General features: G+C 48.9%; 4 protein-coding genes across 4 annotated transcripts; 2 read left to right on the forward strand and 2 right to left on the reverse strand.

Annotated features, from left to right (window-relative positions):
* Positions 1–664: 664 nt before the first annotated feature.
* Positions 665–2,704, reverse strand: LOC100846658 (WAT1-related protein At3g30340). Its single transcript, XM_003559929.4, has 5 exons — positions 2,319–2,704; positions 2,157–2,219; positions 1,444–1,996; positions 1,197–1,348; positions 665–1,070 (listed from the first exon to the last, which is right to left on the reverse strand). The coding sequence occupies exons 1-5, from the start codon at positions 2,486–2,488 to the stop codon at positions 914–916; spliced, it is 1,095 nt and encodes a 364-aa protein (XP_003559977.1). The 5' UTR covers positions 2,489–2,704; the 3' UTR covers positions 665–913.
* Positions 2,705–8,604: 5,900 nt separating this feature from the next.
* On the forward strand, positions 8,605–9,528 carry LOC100834581 (non-specific lipid-transfer protein 4). The gene is made up of 2 exons (XM_003562671.4): positions 8,605–9,084; positions 9,226–9,528. Exons 1-2 carry the CDS (start codon positions 8,717–8,719, stop codon positions 9,233–9,235), a joined length of 378 nt encoding a protein of 125 aa, XP_003562719.1. The 5' UTR covers positions 8,605–8,716; the 3' UTR covers positions 9,236–9,528.
* A 3,986-nt stretch (positions 9,529–13,514) lies between these two features.
* LOC100833771 (protein PYRICULARIA ORYZAE RESISTANCE 21) lies at positions 13,515–16,194 on the forward strand. Its single transcript, XM_003562668.4, has 3 exons — positions 13,515–13,685; positions 14,760–14,841; positions 15,057–16,194. The coding sequence occupies exons 1-3, from the start codon at positions 13,674–13,676 to the stop codon at positions 15,869–15,871; spliced, it is 909 nt and encodes a 302-aa protein (XP_003562716.1). The 5' UTR covers positions 13,515–13,673; the 3' UTR covers positions 15,872–16,194.
* Positions 16,195–17,378: 1,184 nt separating this feature from the next.
* Positions 17,379–19,313, reverse strand: LOC100820852 (probable carboxylesterase 18). Its single transcript, XM_003559930.4, has one exon. The coding sequence runs from the start codon at positions 19,189–19,191 to the stop codon at positions 18,154–18,156; it is 1,038 nt and encodes a 345-aa protein (XP_003559978.1). The 5' UTR covers positions 19,192–19,313; the 3' UTR covers positions 17,379–18,153.
* Between the last annotated feature and the right edge of the window lie 615 nt (positions 19,314–19,928).

Genomic DNA, 19,928 nt, shown 5'->3' on the forward strand with positions numbered 1-19,928 from the left:
CATCGCTCATTCTATTATTATTGGTCTTGATCTACATGCTTTTTTTTTTCCTTGTTGAGTCGTTCCCTGGCGGTTGGGAGCAGTGGCAGAGCCAGCCAATTAATGTAGCCCGGGCAAAATTTATATCCTTCTTCTAAGCTAGAGTTTGTCCATAAAATCTGCAAATTTTATCACCATGCTTCCTTTGTTTTAAAGGGAGTTTCACCGGAGAGCCTAGGTCGCTGCTTTGGGTATCCAGCGGTGGCAACACCCCTGGTTGGGAGAACATAGAATGGATATGATACCTATGTCCCTTTGATGCTTTTGGTACTTATAAACCCAAAGCTTCTTCAACAGAAGTCATGATTTTTTATTTATCAATGCCGCGTCACAAAAATTCAAATCTAAATTTTATCCATGGCTTGGAAACAAAAATGCCACATTTAGAAGTGTACATATAGAGTACCGTGGCAACTTCAAATGGGGCAATGAGTCGAGTGCGCTTGCTAAAAAAAATGAGTCGAGTGCGCTCCATGTCACTATTGGCGTCGAGTTTTCCTTTTTTTCCTTTCTTTCTTCTAAAGCTTATATTTGAGTTTGAATTTGAATTGTAGCATGATAAAAACGTGCTGTACTTTTCTAGTTGTAACGGTCTTTGCACGATTTTCTTTGATTTGCTTCCGTCTTGAGAATACTTCGCAAGCAATGCTCTATTTTGCAGAAAGCATTCAAGTTTGGCAATGTGGTGATCATCCACTTTTACTTATCCACGCGTGAATGGAGTAGTTATATAACCTATCTAAAACCCCTCCACTTGACTTTCTCATGGAAGATACAACGAAAACCTTGAACTATCTCCTCCTCCTTCTGGGCCTACAGAAAAAAGTAGAGGTATCAGACTTGCTCTTTGGCTTCCTTTCGCCATGTTTTTTTGTCACACGGTCTGAATCCGTGAATCATGCTCTGTTTTCTCTTCCAATGCGAGCTTGGAGTCGGATAATGGAGGAGCTCGAGCTTTGCATCTTGCCTCATGGCTCTTCCCCCAGAGCACGAAATATAACCCCACGACCACAAGAACAGACCCTACCACACTGCAACCAAAACAACAAGAACAAGTTCAGGTATTTAGAACACCATCAGTCGTCTGAAAAAATTACAGAACGCTTAATCCATCAGTTAATTAATTTGAGTAGCTCCTGATCGATCAATGTTATTACCTTCCAAGATGGAGTTGCTCATGGAGGGCGACGACACAGATCCCAGCCGCGATGATCTGGACGAGCGGCATGAAGGCCGTGGTGAACACGGGCCCTCTCTGCTCTATGCACCACGACATGGCCAAGAACCCCAGCCCAGACCCCATGATCCCCTAACCAATCAAATCAGTCAGCAAGAACCTTAATCATGATCATCACTTGCCATATAATCACATTTAGCTTGTTGATGGATTCGGTTAATGGTTACCACGAAGAGCACGGTGACGATCTGGAGCTTGGTGGTGGCCATCCAGACGTGGAGGCTCATCTTCTCCGTGGCGACGCCCACGGCCGCCATCTGCAGGAAGCTCAGCAGGAACATCCAAGACATGCCAGAGTAGAGCGCGGGGTACTTGTTCCCGATCTTGGACTGCAAGATGAACCAGAGGGACCAGCTCACGGAGCCGCCCACCAACGCCGCCGACCCGACCACCCACCGGTGCTCTCCGCCGCCGCTGCCGCCATGAGCAGCGGCAGCAAGCTCCGCCACCGTTGCTGGGGAAGAAGATGATGATGATGGTGGAGGGTTGTTGATCAGGGACGGGCCTTGGTAGAGCGCGAGCACCATTGCGCCGGCCATCCCCACGGCCGTGCCGACGAGCTTGGCGGCGCCGGAGCCGGTGGCGACGTCGAGCTTCTCGAGCTTGAAGGGGAGCGCCATGAGGAAGGTGAACATCGGGGTCATGTTGATGAAGGCGCACGCGAAGGTGGCCGAGGTGTAGCGCAGCCCCAGGAAGAAGAGCCACTGGGTCAGTGAAGCTCTGTTTTCATTCCCATGCATGAGGCAAAAGTAAGCAGTTAACCAAATTAATCCTTGCTTACTACTAGTACTAATCAACACTCGTGAAATTACCAAGCAAAATGAGATCAATCAATCCATGAACTTGATCATTGATCGAAGGATCTGAAGTGATTGATTACCCGAGCAACGCGCTGAAGAAGAGGTAGAGGAAGATCTCCGTGGTCATCTTTGGCCTCGTCTTCCTACATATGAACATAGAACCAAAGTGCACAATTAGCTTAACAGAATAAAGATTGTGCATAATTCGAAGTAGATTGATGTTGATTGAGGAAATAACTGACCTTTCTCTGAAGAATGCGATTGGGGCGAGGAAGATCGTGGCGGTGAGCTGGCGGAGGATGATGAGGACAGTGGTGTGCATCCCTTGGTTGAACGCCATCTTCGACAGCGTGTTCATCACCGCGAACACCAGAACCACCGCAAGCATCGTCACCGTAGGCTTGCAATCCATCTCTCTAGTTTCTCTAATTAAGCTCTCGATCGATCAAGCAGTAATAATTAGTAAGATGACTCAGCAAATCAAGCTAGAGTGCTGCTACACTAGCTAGATACTTAATTGAGCACATCAGACATGCTCGTAGGGAGGCTATTTATGGCCTGAATGCCCACTCATGCATCCAAAGTGCTAAATGGGAAAACTTATCACCTTCCAAAAGAAAGGGCCAGGAGGATTTGTGCATCTGGTCTAGCAACCTTTATGCGACCCCGCCAAAGAAAGAAGAAGGCTAGCTTTAATGATGCGAGAAATTTAAAAACAAGAAGATACAACCAAGTCTTAGATGCTTTGAAAAAAGATGAACTTAAATTATTGCATGTTGTAAGGGAGTATAGTGTATATGTAGAATGTTAGGATTGGATTTTACGACATACCACATTTGTATCCCATTACTCACACACACAAGTGTTTACTTTAAACAGACTACAAGTGCAGTGTGCACTAGATAGCACGCACATCACGAAACAGGCAGCAGTAGCATCAGCCACGGGGTGGCTAAAGAATAGGTCTAAGCCATAGACTAGATTTCTGAAGAAAATGACAGGTTCTATAACTTTGATTTTAAAATAAAAGAGTAATAATTTGCACAATGTAGATCACCACTTATGATACTTTGCACCAGGTATGACACAACAAGCAATGAGGTCGGTAAAAGGTCATTCATAATCATATACAAGTTTGAATAAACAATCCAAAACAAATCATACATATAGTAGGGAGTTGAAACGGGGAGGTTAATGAAGGCACCGGGCGATTCCAATGACGTGCCCCCCTTTATTTATACCTTCACGATGACAGAGTTTCTAGCAATGTTGCCCTCTCTTGTGTTTCGCCTCCTTCCCGACGTCGATGTCTTATGCGCGTGACATTTTATTGGTGCTGGGGGGGGGGGGGGGGGGGGGAGTATGTCGAAAGGCGGTGGCTAATGCTCCCTTGGACCCGGGCACCGGCCCTGGCTCAGCTACGGACCATGGATCCCGTCTTTTATGTACTACTTCGACGACTTTTACCTGCATTTAAGTTCAGAAAAACTTAATAAAATTTTGTAAAAATCAATAAAACATGGGTGGAAACTTCAAAAAAGGATAGATACGCTTTGGACGTATCATCACCACATTGTGGAGAGGCATTTATCTCGCGGTGGGAGGCGACATGGACCTTGTGGCTAGGGTTTGACAACTGCATAGCTCAATCAACGAGAAGAAAAATGCAAGAGGTAGTGATGAAGACATTCCACCTACAGATACAACCGCTGCACCATTACAAGGACCAATTATCCGCGCTTGTGCATATAAATTAAATTACCAGGTACTTTTGTTTCTAGGTGCTATGGTAATCTAAATGAGAATATGATGCTGTCTAAATCAAATACTTTATGTTGATTAGGAACGAAGGACCAAGTCATAAGAGCACATCACCCCCGAGCGCCCCTAGCAACCAACCATCCTCGGTGACATGCCCCGGGAACCAACAACAATCCCGGGCGCCCCGGGTGACATGCCTCGGGAACCAACCTCAACTACAACAAGAATACAAGGAGCTGCAGCCACTTAAGTAACGAGAAGAGAAGAGATGCTTGGGCAGCCACTTTCACTTCGTGTGGGCCCAAGGCCATGTAACAGCCCAACCGCCGTCCACCTCACCCTCTATATAAGAGCAACCACCGCCCCTTTTGCTGGTTGGTTTTTGTTTAGAACAAGTTTCCCATTGCTGCAACTTACGAGATTCACTATTGTAGTCTAGTGATCAACGGCCTAGTGCAGAACTAGCTATCGAAACCCCACCCCGATACTCGTCTCCTTGAGACTATTGTACTTCATATGTTCATCTGCAATTTCAAATTGTCTTATCTTGATTCTTGCTTGTCCTCGATTGCTAGCAAGGATAGGAACTTCGTGTTCAGGTTGACGACGCCTTCAGTTCCGTCATAACCACAAGGAGTTGGTTCAACGATTATTAAGCCACATCATCGTGTGCACGGTCTATCGGGTCGCGAGAGTCAACCTCGCCCAAATCGTAGTTATCCAGCAGATGGTGTAGCAATTACTAAGGCACATCATCTGGTGGACGGTATACTTGGGTCGTCATCGTCTATTTCCACCCCAAATTTGAGTTATCGTTCTCATCAAAAGATCGGGCCACCCGAAGGAGTCCGGCAGGGCCCATCAAGTGGTTATTTGGACAAATAATTAACCTCTTCGTTGCTGGCTTAAGCATGTGATGGCTTGTTTGTTGTCTTGTGCGTGGAATTTGTTAGCTGGTAATAACATTGGGGGTACAAGAACTTGTATCGCGCGAGCAGTTTAATACAACAACTTGCTAGGTGGTACAAGAACTTGTATCGCGCGAGCAGTTTAATACAACAACTTGCTAGGTGGTACAATAACTTGACTTGCGAATGCACTTTTTATCGGATTAGTCCGAAATTAGCCACGTCAGCGCCACGTGGAATTCAGACCGGTTTGTACAATTGCGTATAAGCCATTTGCTATGTTTTTTAGGTCCCTATAAGATTGATTTTTCTCGTTTCGCTCCCTGCCACTTCGATTACTTCCTCTGCCCCTTCGTCTGTCTCCCCCACGCACGAACCAAAACCGTTCGATCTTCCACCACCAAACTCGAGGTCGTCACGGGCGATCACTACGGATTCGGCAACGGCGGCACGACAGTGACAGGACATAGGGTTAGGGGATTTGATTTCTAGACTTCTTTTGCAAAAGCGAATAAGCGCTGGGGCTTTCCGTAAAATGAAAAAGTCATTCGGCACGTGCCAAATCCAGCGTGGCAAGCCACGTGTCATCCCTCCATTGGCTCTGACCAAAAGTGCACCCGCAAGTCATGTTCTTATACCACCTAACCCCATTTTGTAAGTTGTTGTACTAAACTGCTCGTCCGATACAAGTTCTTGTATCCGCAGTGTTATTATCTATTTGGCTATTGGTTGCCTGACTCCTACCGATTTTGAGTCATGACCAATAATTCTACGTGCGCGGGACGGATAGGGAGCGGTGATAAACAAACACTAACTAGTCCGTACAAATTAATCGCAGTACAGAAAGATAAAGTTACAGCCTATACATGACCATCTGTGCCGCCCCTTAGGCCTGTTTCTCCTGGAATCGAACGACTAGCTGATTTTATGCACGAGTTCGAATATTGTGTCATTAGGCCAGATTTAACACATGGGCGAACACTGACCGCCGTCCCCCGCCAGCTAGCTCGATCCGGCAGGCATAACAATTTGTGGTAGTACATGAAAACGTGTCACTTATTCACTTGTATTAGTTGTATACATTGCACTAATTGTGATTTTTATGCTCGATCGATCAGGCATCGCATCAGCAGTAAAAGTAGGATCCCAACACATGGAGTATCACTGAGAACCAAAGATTTTAAAAAAAGACGTAAATAACAATGCGATCGGCACGTGTGGATTAATGCAGCTACATCGAGCTTTTCCTCAGCATCCGGCAGAATGCATCACAAATTCGATACAAACATGGGGATAAAAAAAATGGATGCTCGGGATGAAAGATATTATTCCCGAGAATTGTTACTGACAATAAGCTAGCACTCAGTAATTTATCCCAAAAAAGGGCACTCAGCAATTATTTTTACTTTTTAGTCCCGAATTTTCATACATATATGTTTTTTTAGATGATCTACTCGTGCATATGAATTTTCTATTATTATTGACGTACTAGCACTAGTAATCTGCTGGAAAAAGGTTGAAGAAATTGAGGAAGTGATGCCGTTAGCCGACACTAATAAATGGCTTGCAAGTCAAGCAAAGGAAAAGGCACCATTCGATGATCCTTCTTGTCTTTTTAAATTCGATATCAGAACGGGAACCGACCATATTTCAATTCCTTGCAATTGGAATCGAATGGTCGATCGATGGATGGAGCACCTTTCTTTTCTTTTCTTTTTTATATTAGAAAGAATTAATATATTTACCTGGACATATATTACCCAGAAAATTATTAAAGCACGGAGTAGTGTTCCAAGTCAAACACGTACGTGAAGGAACTAACTTAACATTCAGGTGGTCTGTTCATTCGAATCTCCGCCTTAGCGTACGAAAGCGACCGAAAAAGGGATTTAATCGTCATTTGCAGCTTGTTCATCAATACTTGTACGCCTTTCCTCTTCTTTTCTTTTCCTGTTATAAAGCTGCGAGTTTTATTGCTGATTCTGCTACTGCTACACCTAGGCTCAGTTCTCTGGCCCAGCAGCCATATTCTGGGCCGGCACGCATGCAAATATGGGTTGAGAATCTAGACGGGCTTTGGATTTACTCCCGGTTCATTAGCAAGCCCACGAATGAATCGGGGCAAGGAACAAAGTTGCTCCCGCCACGTCAAAATGGCTCCCCCGGTTCCACCTCGACCTTGCAAAGCATGATCCTCTTTGTTTTTTTCCGGCAAAACTTTAGACAGAACAGTATGCAATTAAACAGAGATTAATCAACGAATTAAGATGCATCAAGCAATTTAGATACTTCCTCCGTCCAACAAAGTATGTCTCAACTTTAACTAAATTTGAATGCATCTATACGCTAAGTCATGTTTACATACATTTGAATTTCAACAAACTTGAGACATCTTTTGTTAGACGGAGAAATATATATCGAATTCACTAACAATTTTATTCATCATGGTGCGAAGAAGATTAGCCTGTCGAAATTAATTTGGCAGCGAAACAAAGCAAACTCGTAAGTTTTGGTAAATCACAAGGACCAGATCACATTGAAGGGTTTGTTGCTGACTTTGGTGGCAGGGCAGTACAACACCTTTCGGTGCTTATTAATTACTGTACCAGGTCACTGGTGATGCTGGGATGCATCTGCATGCATGTGTTAAGTAGCTAGCCCACAGAAATCGACTGTCCACAGTCCTTTGATTTTCAGAGTAACCTACGCGTATACTATGTATTCTCATAAGTAAATATGGCAACCGTACCAATTCTGGAAATGTGAAATCTGAGAGCTGGACTCCAATGGTCGAGAAAAATTAAAGAACCTAGCACCCGGCATTGTTAATCTGTGGAGTGTGGACTGTGTTTCAAAAGAAAAGGAAAACAAGGAAAAAAAACATGTTATCCCTTTTTTACCGAACTTTTTTTTTTTGAGGAATTTTTACTGAACATTTGTGTGTGTACGGTAATTATGCTCCACTCTGTGTATACTGTTGCCTGCTGCCTGAAACGTGTGCGTATACAGTACGCATACATATAATTTCGGATACGTTGTTCTAGAGACATGCAGGTAGATGGATTCGTGGAAGGTACTGTCGTGGTGGACTAGCGGTGGTAGCTGGTAGCTACTGTGTCAGTTAAGCCTGCGAAGTTTCGGCAGATCTACGTTAACCTTAGACGGGACGCGCGCATGCATGCACGCACGTGGAAGTGTAACCGGTGAAAATAGAAATGAGTACTCCTTCTAGGTAGCTAGGGGTAGTGAATGAGTAGTAAATGATAGCCACCCACTCCTGGAAGAAGCAGCCATCACTTATTGCATGATATATTTACTGAAATTAATCAGCATGGTCATTTACAAAAATATGCTAATGCAATGTACAGTACTACATGTATCATGACGAATTTAGTACAGCTAATTTAGAGATATGCATGGCGATACTTTTTACCAGTTTGGTCGAAGTTTAAAAGTTTTACTTAAGACAAGGATAAAAACATCTTGCTTTTAGAAATGAAAAGAGCAGCAGCGTGGCGAGTGTTTTTAGAAAGGAGCACGTACGCATGCATCCGGCATTGGAAGAGACGTCGACACGACTCCCCTGTCATCTGCAGGGTGCCATCACTCTATCAGCCATGAATTCATGTCCATAACTAGGTATAGATAACAAAGCTAGGTAGTGAATTCAATTCAGTGAAAAGCGGCAACAACCACCAACTAATCGATCTCTCCCGTCTCTCTCTCCATCTGAGACCATCCATGGATCGTCCGCTAGCTCTCGATCGCTCCCGGAAGAAAAGCTACCTACCCAACGCCAGCGCGGCCCTCGTACGCAGAATTATCATCGCCCCCTGAATTCCTCCTATAAATACCCACCCCTCACTCACACTCCTTCCTCACTCTCACTGTCTCACACTCCACTTCACTCTCTTCCCCAGCTAGCCCAAACCCACACCCCAACCAGCCAGCAAAACACTAGCCTGCAAGCCATGGCCGGCCGTGCCCACAACCTCGCCGCAGTGGCCACCCTGCTCCTCGCAGCCCTCCTAGTCCTATCATCTTCTCCGGCGCCGGCGGAGGGCGCGGTGACGGGGTGCGGGCAGGTGGTGTCGGCGCTGGCGCCCTGCATCGGCTACGCCACGGGCGGCGCCGCCAGCCCGAGCGCCCGCTGCTGCTCCGGCGTGCGCGGGCTCAACAGCGCCGCGTCCAGCCCCGCCGACCGCAAGACGGCGTGCACCTGCCTCAAGCAGCAGACGAGCGGCATGGGCGGCATCAGGCCCGACCTCGTCGCCGGGATCCCCGGCAAGTGCGGGGTCAACATCCCCTACGCCATCAGCCCTTCCACTGACTGCTCCAAGTACGTTAATCAATCAAATCGACCGCCATATCAAATTGATTAATCACTTTTAACTGATTTTGTTGTATCGATCCATGGATCTAATTAGTTTGATCTTTTGATCAATTGATGTTGATCTATCTATGTGCTGTGTGGATGCAGGGTCCGTTAAGCTTGTGAGCTGGAGAATAAATCAACCGAGGAGGCTCATGTCTACGTAGTACTACCTCGTTGTTGTGTGTTGTTTTAGTTGTTGCTGCTTGGTAATAATTAGTTTTACTGCTGCAGGTTTGTGTTGCTGCTGCTTGCATGCCCATGAGAGCTTGAGTTTTATTTTTTACTTTCGCTGTACCACTCGTTGTTGTGAGGGGACCTTGTATTGTAATGCATGCTGTATTCCATTAATATGCATGGTCTCTTAATAATGTCCAAGAATATTTTCTTCAAAAATATTATGTCCAAGAATATGTTTCGCAATATGCATGCATGTACGTGCTCCTGTGAATCGAGCATCATAATTTCCTCGAAGAAAAGGTGTAATTCTCGGCATCGAACAATGCAGAGTACTTTTTTTTTTCTTAGGAGAACGGCGAGATAAATCTTCATGATATATCTTCAGTGGTTGTTACATGCCAACCCGAAAGTGTCCGACAGGGGACATAAAAAAAACATGGAGGTTAAGTGAAAGTTCCGGAAATATAATCACCTGCTTCTCCTCGGAATGTGAACAATTAAATTGAGAATTAACTAAAACAATTCCGGATATGTGTAAATTTATGAAAACTTTACGTGTTTGTAAATATTCAGGAAAATGGAGAATTTTTACGGCTGAAAAGACAAAGTTTTTAAACAATAAATACAAGTTCGTAAGAATACTAACTTTCCAGGAATTGCTCGAAACTTAGATACATGTCTTACTTTTTCACATGAGAGCACGCTTTCCAAAGTCAACATTTCAATTTTATCATGGACACTAGAGACTAGACACTGATGTACATCAGCCCTAGGCCCTAGCTGTAATGCGTGAAATTATATCGGAAACAGGTTGATCAGATAAATTTTTACAGACAGAAACAGATAAAGAATCGGAAACCCGAGAGCGATAAAATTGTAAAAGTATTCTTGTTAGCGAAGGCCCTAAATATCGATATGTTAATTAGTTGCAGAAAGTGGGTCTTTATTTTTAAGTTAGGAAAGTCCGAAAGTGGGTGATGCATGGCGACGCGGCTACTCCCTGATCAAGTCCTTTTTTTCTTGGACTATCGGGAGTACGGGGCTGGACAGGGCGCGAATTGATGGCCGTGGTCTCTCTGTTAGGCCAAGCCAATTCGATCCGACTTTTAAACTGCTGGTGCTGGGAAATTCTTGAGGTATCGTCTTGACCGTCCGCTCTCGCGGTCTTCTGTGGTTGTGTAATGAGTATGCTGCCCAAGTCGAGCGAAATTACTAGTATTTGTTTTGCACACTCGATTGTAGTGGGCCGCCAATAGGCCGGTTCTTGAGACAGTGCCAGCGGCCCGCCCAAGGATCATTAGGCCATGCTGGGTCGTACGTGGTTCGATGCTTAGGCCAGGCTGGGTCGTTTTGTTAGAGGGCCGACTACGGGCCGTCCAATTATGTTTTTTCAGGGGTCGCCGTCCAATTATGTGGACTCCACTATTGTTTTGGGTTTTACTCCTTGATTTGCGAAATCAATAGTGGCCGAGCTGGGTCAAATCGTCCAATTATGTGTACTCCACTATTGTTGGTCCTCTTAAAAAAAGGCCAGGCTGGGTCGTCTTGTGAGAGGGCTGAGTACTGGCCATCCAATTATGCCTCCTGCTGCTTTCAATTCTGAATTATTGTCGAAATATTATATGTATCTAGACATTTGTAAGAACAGATACATTCATATTTGGACAAACTTGAATCGTCTTTCTCTGCCCATTGATATTTTGGAGCCATTTCGACCTCCGCTCGAAGCCGCAGGGCCCGGCCCAGTGGCGCTGTGGCGGCAGGAGCCTTGGCTGTCACTGCGCTTTCATATCATCATATGAAAGGGGAAGTTTTTTCTTCATAAAGCATCTCTGTTGTCTGATCATTTTAAGATCGTTTTGAATATGTAATGACCTCATAATTCAACCGAAAGGGAAAGTTCAGCTTCCCCCATTTCTTTTGTCCCCCCGTCCGTGTCTGCTGAGATCATTCCCGTATCCATCAAACATCAAAGCATTAATCATTTGTATGTTCATTCACAGGGGAAACAGTGCTCACTCCACTGATTTTCTCATCTTTTGATATTGAGTGGGTATAACCAATCAGATTTTCTTCTCCCACCTATATTGTTTAGCCAAATGAAAGCAATTAATTATGGCCCGTAGTTTATGTGCTCGCTGGTGTTACAACCAATCGAATAGAAGTACAGAAAACAAGCTTCCAAGAGAAGAGTGGCGTGCTGACAGTCTGACATGCACCAACTAAGTCAAATCATAATTCCATCTTGTTTGAGCATGCATGGAGGCTGTGGAGCGTGCTCTAAATTCCCCTAAATCATGACTAATTTTAATGGGAGTACCATGCGCACTATATAACACATAATACACTTACAGAAGGATGTCTCAAATCTGTGCTAAGAGCTGCCTTGGACGGGCCTGTAGCGCTGTATGTTGGCCCTGACTGCGATAGAGCAGCGACATTTGTAGCAGATCAAAACTCTCCCGATGACATCTTCATCGACGGCAAAGTCTAGTGACGTTTGGCCCGTTGAGCCATCACAATTCACAAGAGCGTGGACCCGTTTTTTTTTTTAGAACCGGAGTCCAAGAACTCAACACATTGATTTAACGGAAAACCGAACAAAAATCAATTTTGACTACTGATTTTAGCACGGGTGTTTTGTCTGGATCCGCGCAGTCAAACGTTCATACTAGGATAACGTGGCAAGCCGAGGCACCGACGGCAGCACATCACGGACAAGGAGAAACTTTAAAAATGGCTTCAGAGGAAGTGAGGAACATGCTGGCGGCAAGGCATATGCGCATGCTACGAAGACGCAAGTTGCACGATCCAGCCCGGCGGCCGGCGCCATGCCGCCGCTTGCTTTCCTGCCAGCCAGCCGTGATAACCCCGTCGTGTGTAGTACAATGTTTAAGGATCAGACCAGGCTGATAATCGTCGTTTTGCTGGATTCTTCTTCATGTGGCGGGCTCAGAACAGAACAGAACAGAACAGAACACACCGGAACTTCGGAAGCCGCCTTACCCCGTCGTGCCGACTTGTGACCATCCTATCCCGGTGGCACTTTACGCTTAAAAAAGGGGGGTTTCGTAATACTACGTTGCAATGACATAGGAAGGTTCCAGTGTGTTTTCTGGTGTGTGTGTGTGTGTGATCCGGCCCCCAAGGCCACGAGCCGAGCGGGAGCGGCACATGAGTTGTGCCGCACTTCAGATGAAAAGGCCATTTCGCCTGCCTGCTCCGGATCAAAAGGCCTACGTACTACGTACTCCCACCACTGTTGTTTATGCTTCTAGTTGGTTGCCTAATCCCTCACGTTTGCCTTAATCCAGGTACCCACTACTTTCAAAAAAGGCGCATTTGGTAACTCCCGTCACCCTGAAAATTTCCTCGGGAAATTTGAAACAGAGATTTTTTTTTCAGTAGCCGGTCGAACGAGAGGTGTGCACTATGGGCGGCGTCTGGTGAAATGTCCGGATTTGCTGACATTGTTTGCTCAGGTCACCTCCATTCGGTGCTATTTTGGATCTTTCTTCACCCGCCGCCTGCACAGAGTGGCTGAGTGGCACACTGTCACTCATCATCATCAGTACTGCTGCCGTGGCGGCAGGAGCGCGTGCCCCTGCATGTTGGTTCATCAATCGTCTCGTCTCATGGGCGTTGCCGGTGAGGCGTCGGCATCAGCGAGCGGCCGCCTTGGTCTCGCTGCCATTCCACAGTGCCCATGCCCGGCTGTATGCGCACACTCATGACATGATGAAGGCCTGGTTGGTTCTTCTTCCCGGGGCTAACTAACCAACAAAAACTCAGCACGCATCACTGCCGCTAAACATTGACACCACTGCTTCGCCTGCCGCTTTACTGAAAAAATCATGCGCTAGTCATTATGAATGAATGAACCTCCGTATATGTTTTCACGATTTCATCTGTCACATCTCACATCTCGAAAAAATCTGTCACATTTCACATGGATTCTGTTTTCCCTTTCACTTCTTCAGCATTTTGCACATCATTTCGTTAGTTTCGACCGGGGCCTGCGTGGAGAGCAAACCCACCGACTGGCTGGCTGACAATGTGTACTCGCACATGCGGCACAGCTAATAGCCCGGGTCAGGTCAAAAGGCCCGCGATGACCCCGTGGCCCCACGCGTCGGTGGCCCGTGGTAGGTGCTCTGCGCAGCTCGCCGCACCGCTTAGCTTAAGCTGAATGTGATGTGCGTGCGACGGGAGAGAGAGAGAGATCGAGTTATAAACGCGTCCCCCACACCCACCACTCTAGCAGTCCTCCTCATCGCTTCTTCCTTCTCTTCTCCCCTTCTCCTCTCTCGGCTTCTGAAGAAGAGCCAAGGGCTACCAAGGTGACTGACGACCGGGCCTCGGCCGGCGCCATTGACATGGCAGACAAGGTAACAAACGACGCTCGCCTGCCGGCACTGCCGCTTCTTGCTTCTCTTCTTCTTCTTCTTCTTCTTGATTTCTTTGCGCTCTCTGGAAATTTCTTGATCTCTTCGCATGCCCTGAAACTTGTTTGCGTGAGTAGTGTTCGTGTCTTCCTTCGGTTTGACGGAGAGACGTGCTGATTACTGAACCAGGCCGAGTAGTTCGAGTGTTCGCGCGTGTGCCATCTAAATCTTGGTCTCACTGTCTTGTGATCTGGAGAGTAAATTTGCAGGTCCCCTTCAGCTGGCAAGCTGATTATTTTCCTTTCCCTTTTGGTTTTCTGTTATGAAATCAAAAGGTTCTTTTCGGAACTACCGTCATCTTTGTCAGGGAAGCTTTGTTTGTCTGTTAGAGACGACGGTGCTCCTCCGTAGCTTGATAGACCTGACGTTTCTGCTGTAAAACTTGCTTAGCTGGATTGAGAAATGAAGTGCGTCGCAAGCAAATATCTCTCTCTGTCTCTGACTAAAACTCCCACCTCTTTCTTTTTTCTCATTTCACCAACCACTTCCATGGGGAAGATGAAAGACACGTCCTTTTCACGTAATCTTTTCTGAAACGAGACTGCAGAGGAGCACGCTCCTAGCTAGCTAGTGTCGCTCTCACGTTTCTTTTGCACACTTCCAAGCATATAAGAATTTGTGGAGAAACATTTTTCTTTGTTCTGCAATTGTGAAACCAACACCCTATTCAGCCAATGTTCAGTGTTAGGACAGTTCACCAGTAGTAGACAGTAACCAACATTAAGTGGAATAATAAATCTTTTCCGAACGCACTGGCTCAAGAATTGGCTACAGTTGATTCATTTTTAAAGGCAGAAACTGTAATAATCAAGGATTTCCCGGTACAGTCTGAGCATGTGATTGAGGTCCTTCTGGAAGCTACCTCATCCTATCAGGGACGGTTAAGTAGTTACCCCTGTATTAAGAATTGCCAAGTGTTTTATCTGTCCCACTCCTGGATCTATACTTTGAATAGTAGCAGCAGTACTACTGCATTTACCAGTTACCACCATTTAATCCCCCTCGATCACATCGCAGATCTCCACGGTTGTCCTCAAAGTTGACCTCGAATGCGAGCGATGCTACAAGAAGATCAGGAAGGTCCTTTGCAAGATCCAAGGTACGCTCAACTCTCATCACTCACCACCAATCAATCACCCAATGCACAGAAGCCAGCAACCCCGCTGACATGTGGGGCCCCTGCACGGCCTTGCTGGGCCCACGTGTCGGTGGGAAGTTACCGGGAGCCTGCGACGGTTTTCAGTTTTCAATTTCGGTTTGTTCCATCGTGGAGTTAAAAAAATATCTTGAGCTGACGCTGGCTTGCTTGTGCAGACAAGATGAACATCAAGACGATCTCCTTCGACGAGAAGAGCAGCGCCGTGCTGTTGTCCGGGCCGTTCGACGCCGACAAGCTCTGCAGGAAGCTCTGCAGCGAGGCTGGCCGCGTGATCAGGGAGATGCATGTCCAGGGCGATAAGCCGAAGGCGGCAAAGCCGGTCGAGAAGGGCGGCGGGAAGGCGGACAAGAAGGATGCCGGCGGTGCCAAGGCGGAGAAGGCTGACAAGGATGGCGGCGGCGGCAAAGGGGAGAAGGGGGACAAGAAGGAAGGCGGCGGCGGGAAGCCGGAGAAGGGGGAGAAGAGGGTCAAGTTCGAGCTCGACGACGGGCCGGCCGCGGATCAGCCCAAGCCCATGAAGCCGATGCCGCCAGGGATGAGCAAGGCGGACCTGGGACCGCTCCTGGAGAAGATGATGCGGGCCAAGCAGGGCGGGCCCGAGCCGCCGCGCGGCGAGCCCGTGGGCCCGCCGCCGGCGATGATGCCTCCGCCCGGGCCGGCACCGGCCCAGGGCGTGGCCGTGCCGTCCATCTGGCCGGCCCCGGCCGGGCCCGTCTCCGGCTACAGCTACAACCCGGCGCAGGCGTACGGCGCCCAGCCGCCGGCGTACTCCGGCGGATGCGGCGGGGGGTGCCAGTGCGGCTCGTGCTGTAAGGCGGCGGCGGGGGGAGGGTACTACGGCGGCGGCGCGCCGGCGTACGACCACCAGGGGTGGTACTACGGCGGCAACCGGCAGCAGCCGTGCTACTACCAGCCGCAGCAGCCGTACCACTGCAGCGAAGACCCCAACGCCGGGTGCAGCGTCATGTGATGTGGACGGCGATCGGATAGGCTGGACGGACAGAGCAATCAGTGCGTGTGGTCACTCTCTCAGTACTCTTCCTCGCCACCAGTGTACTACTCCTAGAAGAAGAAAAAAACAATCCAGAAGCTTCTTCTTCTTGTGTCGACGTCCCTGTTCTTTTTAATCTATGCCCATGACTTTTTCTTTACTCTGTTTAGGAGTTCCGAGTCGTGCATGTGAACAGAGCTGTTGAGTTGTTGTGTTCTTTGGTGCGTAGCCTGTTTCTTTTTTGCGTGGTTGTCTTGAATGAATATACACTCCGGTAATTAAGAAAGTATATTTAGATGGAACATGCTGAGTAGTCCGAGTTTCGATCTCCAACATGAACATGCACCATGATCATTGGACTAGATCACAGTCCATGTGATCTTCTGGAGCCAGACAGTGTGGCGCCGTTAACTGAAGTAGTAGTAGCACATAAACAGCAGGTCAGTTCTCATCTAAATTCTGAAGAAATTGTGCGGTGTGTGATGCAGAAATGGATGGGTTGGAATCGGAACCCCTTCCTTTTGGTCATGTGTAATGCTGCATATGCATAATGTCTGTGACTGTATAGATATAGCTAAATACTGTACTTCCATGAGCGTTTTGGTTGGGCACGTTTGTCTGTCCAGTGGATCAGCTATGCATGTACTGGTGTCTGATGGAAACAAGCAAAATCACCAATCAAGAAATCATGTCCATTAACGATACGTTAGGTTACTTAATCAACCATCACAGCCTGGTGTACAGGCAGAAAGCAAAAGAATTCCTTGGACGAAAACACGGCGGAAACTCCCGGCTCCACTATCTCTTTTGGAAGCATGATAAAGCTGGACAATCTTACGGAAAGGAGTGGCCCTTGGGGGGTCCCTAGCTTAAGGAATCAGGCTAAAGTGAGAAAGGCTTTCTGTGTTGTGAATAAATGTCGTCCTCTTTTCCGGTGTTTTGATTCTGCAAACTCTGCTAGTATACGGCTATACACTGATGACGCCCTGTGACAGGCAACTGAAGAACTTTTCTGTGTTGTGAATACGTGTCGCCCTCTTTTCTGGTGTTTGATTCTGCAAGCTGCTAGACTGCTGGTATACGGCTAGAAACGATGGTGCCCTATGACAGGCAGGCAACTGAATATACGCTTAATCCGTTCTTAATACTACGTCTACATGACTACATCAGGGACCTTGATGCGCGAACAGAGGAAGGGTCTTCCACTCCCATCAGCAATCTGAAACATGTGACTTAAAAAGTCTGGGACTAACTTGGAAGGGTAGCACAAGTGCGCAACATGTCAAAGGTGTAGAGTAACTGTGCTAATTAATCGCCATGTAGCTGCTGGTTCCAGTGAGAGGTCAATTCAGGTTAGAACAGCCGAACAAGATTACTAATTTTCACGTTGCCCATCGGCGGAAATGCCCAGCATGTGCCAGAGAAGCTTGCATATTGGCAAAGAAAGTAGAGCATCAACAGTAGGTCATCTACGGCATAGTACTCTAGCAAAAAAAATAAAAAAATCTACGGCATAGTACTGAGTTGCTGCAGGGAGTACAAAAGCCTAGAACAAAGCAGGGAGCGCGGTTGGACATGCCACGCGCGGCGGCCGAGACCGCTCGGAGCGCGTTTCTGGCAAGGGCAGGCCGGTAGCGCGCGGGCTCTGCTGCCATTCTCTTCTCCAGATATCCAGCGGGGAGGGGTAGCTCAGAGCCTCAGCCCATGCCCCGGGATTCTGCAGATCGCGGGCCTCCGTGCAGTGGATCCGTCTCCATTATGGCACTGGCCAGAATCTCTCACGCCTGTTCCGTAACAGCAATACACGGCACGGCACATGTAAACAAAACAGGATCCTGTTTGCGGCGATGAATGCGAACGCGATTCATTGCACCGTCGCCGCCGTTTCCACCCATGATCTTCCCGATTTTCCGAGGTAAAAGAAAGGCTCGCACTGTCCAATCTCCAGTGCAATCAGTCTTCCGTCGTCTCACCGAGAGGATCAGCCGTTTTCTCCGCCACAATGTCACATGCGCTCTGCACACTCGTGCCATTTTCGTTCCGCGAGTCACGAGCAAGTGCCGATCACAAACACCCTAGCTGGATGAATCAGCAGTCAAACTCTTTAGCTCGCGACTGACTGGATCAATCTTTGTATTAGCCAAAAATAATCAAAACCAACTGGCAAGCCGTAGTTCCGCGCGGGAAATGAGAAGGCCGGAAGGTGGTCCGGTGGAAGCGGCATGCAAGAGAACACGTTTTCAGTACAGATATCGGCCGGTCTACGCGTGCGAGGAGCGCGCGTTTCTGCGGTATTCGGCAGCGCGCCGGTTCACGAACTCGGCAACCTCGGCGAGCACTCTCTTGCTATCCGCGAGCTCCTCGAACACATAGAACGCATGACCAGCATCAGGGAACTCCGCGAGGCGAACCTCCTCGGCGCCGGCGGCGTCCCGGAGCGCGCGCGCGTACGCCCTCTGCCTGTCCTGGTGCGCGTCCCACCCGCCCACGCACACCAGCGTCGCCGGGAACGGGACGCGCGCGCCGGCTCTGGATATGGCGGCCGGCACGTCCGCGGCCTCGTGGCCCCGCGTGGCGCCCGGCGGCAGGAACGCGCGCCACAGCCACGCCAGCCGCTCCGGCGCCCCGAACGGCGCCCCCCTCAGCCGCAGTTCGGACGCCGTCGGGGACTCGCCGCCGAAGAATGGCTGTAACAGGACGAGGCCGGATATGTGGTTGGAGAGGCGGGCGGCCACGTGGTGCGCGATGTTGCCGCCCGCGCTGTCCCCCGCGAGGAAGACGGGGGATGAAGAAGAAGTCGGTAGCGCGCCCCCGGCGCCGGCCATGGCCCAGCGGAGGGCGGCCTCGCCGTCGTCGTACGCGGCGGGGTGCTTGTGCTCGGGGGCGAGGCGGTAGTCGACGGAGGCGACGGCGGCGGGGATGGACGCGGCGAGGCGGCGGCAGAGCGCGTCGAAGTGCGCCGACGCGGCCGAGTGGAACACGAAGCCGCCGCCGTGGAAGTAGACGACCAGCGGGAGAGGCAACTGGCTGCCGTCGCCCGCGTCAGCGGCTGATGGGAGGAATAGGCGGACGCGGAGGTGGTCGGAGACGGCGTGGTCGGAGGAGGATACGCCGGCGGGGTCCGGGACCGGGTTGGGCGGGACGGTGCGGTCGAAGAGGGAGAGGAGGGAGCGGTTGACGGTGCCGTCGTCGCGGAGGGACGCGGAGTGGAGGATGGAGACCGCGGACACGAGCAGGCGCGTCCGCCATGGCAGCGGGGGTTTCCCCGGCGGCGGCGCAGGATCCGACGACGAGGACATCGCTTTGAGCCTTCCGGGCGGTGTCCAGGTTTGGGATAAGGTTTGCCCAAGCGTCGGTAGTTAGGTGGGAACGAATGAAGATCGGCTGATGCGTGTTCCCAACTCATAAACGGGCGATAGTAACTCTTGTGCCAGCTAACCGCATATGGGCCGGCCCAGTTATGCGCCGAAAAGAATGGGCCGCTGCCACGCTCCCCAGGCAATGGCGCCGTGAGTAGGCCACGGTTAGACCAATTTGTCCCACCTCGGCCGTGGACTCCTCTTCGCACCAAAATATAACTGGGTTTCCATGTTGCTCTCTAGCCGAGCCCGGTGGTGCGGGCTTGTTTTCCCAGCCTCTAAGGGACGCAAGGCAGTTGGCAAAGAGCTCTCTGCAGGGCCCGCCCTCGGGAGAGGGCCCGTTCCCGTAGATTGTGTCTGTGACGCGGGGCTAAGAGCTCTCTCCCAACTGTTCTTCATTTTTCCCTTTTTGTCCCGGAGATTAGACAAGCTCTTGAACTCCACGACGCAAACATATTGCGCGCCACTGGAGTATATGTCCCAGAGGGCCTTTTTTATAGAACAACCTTGTTTTTGTTGCATGGGCTACGTCATGTGGCCTTGTGCTGTATAGGGATTGGGCCCAAACAAAGCTTGTGCAGTATTTGTATGGAGTATGTTCAGAAGATCACCTGCCTCCCGATTTTTTCTTTTGCCGAGTATAATTGCAAGATGATGTAGCAAAGAAAAATCTTTTC

The sequence above is a fragment of the Brachypodium distachyon genome, chromosome 1 (assembly GCF_000005505.3).
Source record: "Brachypodium distachyon strain Bd21 chromosome 1, Brachypodium_distachyon_v3.0, whole genome shotgun sequence".
NCBI classification, from domain to species: Eukaryota; Viridiplantae; Streptophyta; class Magnoliopsida; order Poales; family Poaceae; genus Brachypodium; species Brachypodium distachyon.

Bases quoted from the DNA above. Each gene is read 5' to 3' on its own strand.
- LOC100846658 (XM_003559929.4), bottom strand. From the start codon at position 2,488: ATGGATTGCAAGCCTACGGTGACGATGCTTGCGGTGGTTCTGGTGTTC. The intron at 2,220-2,318 runs GTCAGTTATTTC...GTTCATATGTAG, and splicing joins ATCGCATTCTTCAGAGAAAG to GAAGACGAGGCCAAAGATGA. The intron at 1,997-2,156 runs GTAATCAATCAC...GAATGAAAACAG, and splicing joins TTCTTCAGCGCGTTGCTCGG to AGCTTCACTGACCCAGTGGC.
- LOC100833771 (XM_003562668.4), top strand. The intron at 14,842-15,056 runs GTACGCTCAACT...TTGCTTGTGCAG, and splicing joins GGTCCTTTGCAAGATCCAAG to ACAAGATGAACATCAAGACG.
- LOC100820852 (XM_003559930.4), bottom strand. From the start codon at position 19,191: ATGTCCTCGTCGTCGGATCCTGCGCCGCCGCCGGGGAAACCCCCGCTG.
- LOC100834581 (XM_003562671.4), top strand. From the start codon at position 8,717: ATGGCCGGCCGTGCCCACAACCTCGCCGCAGTGGCCACCCTGCTCCTC.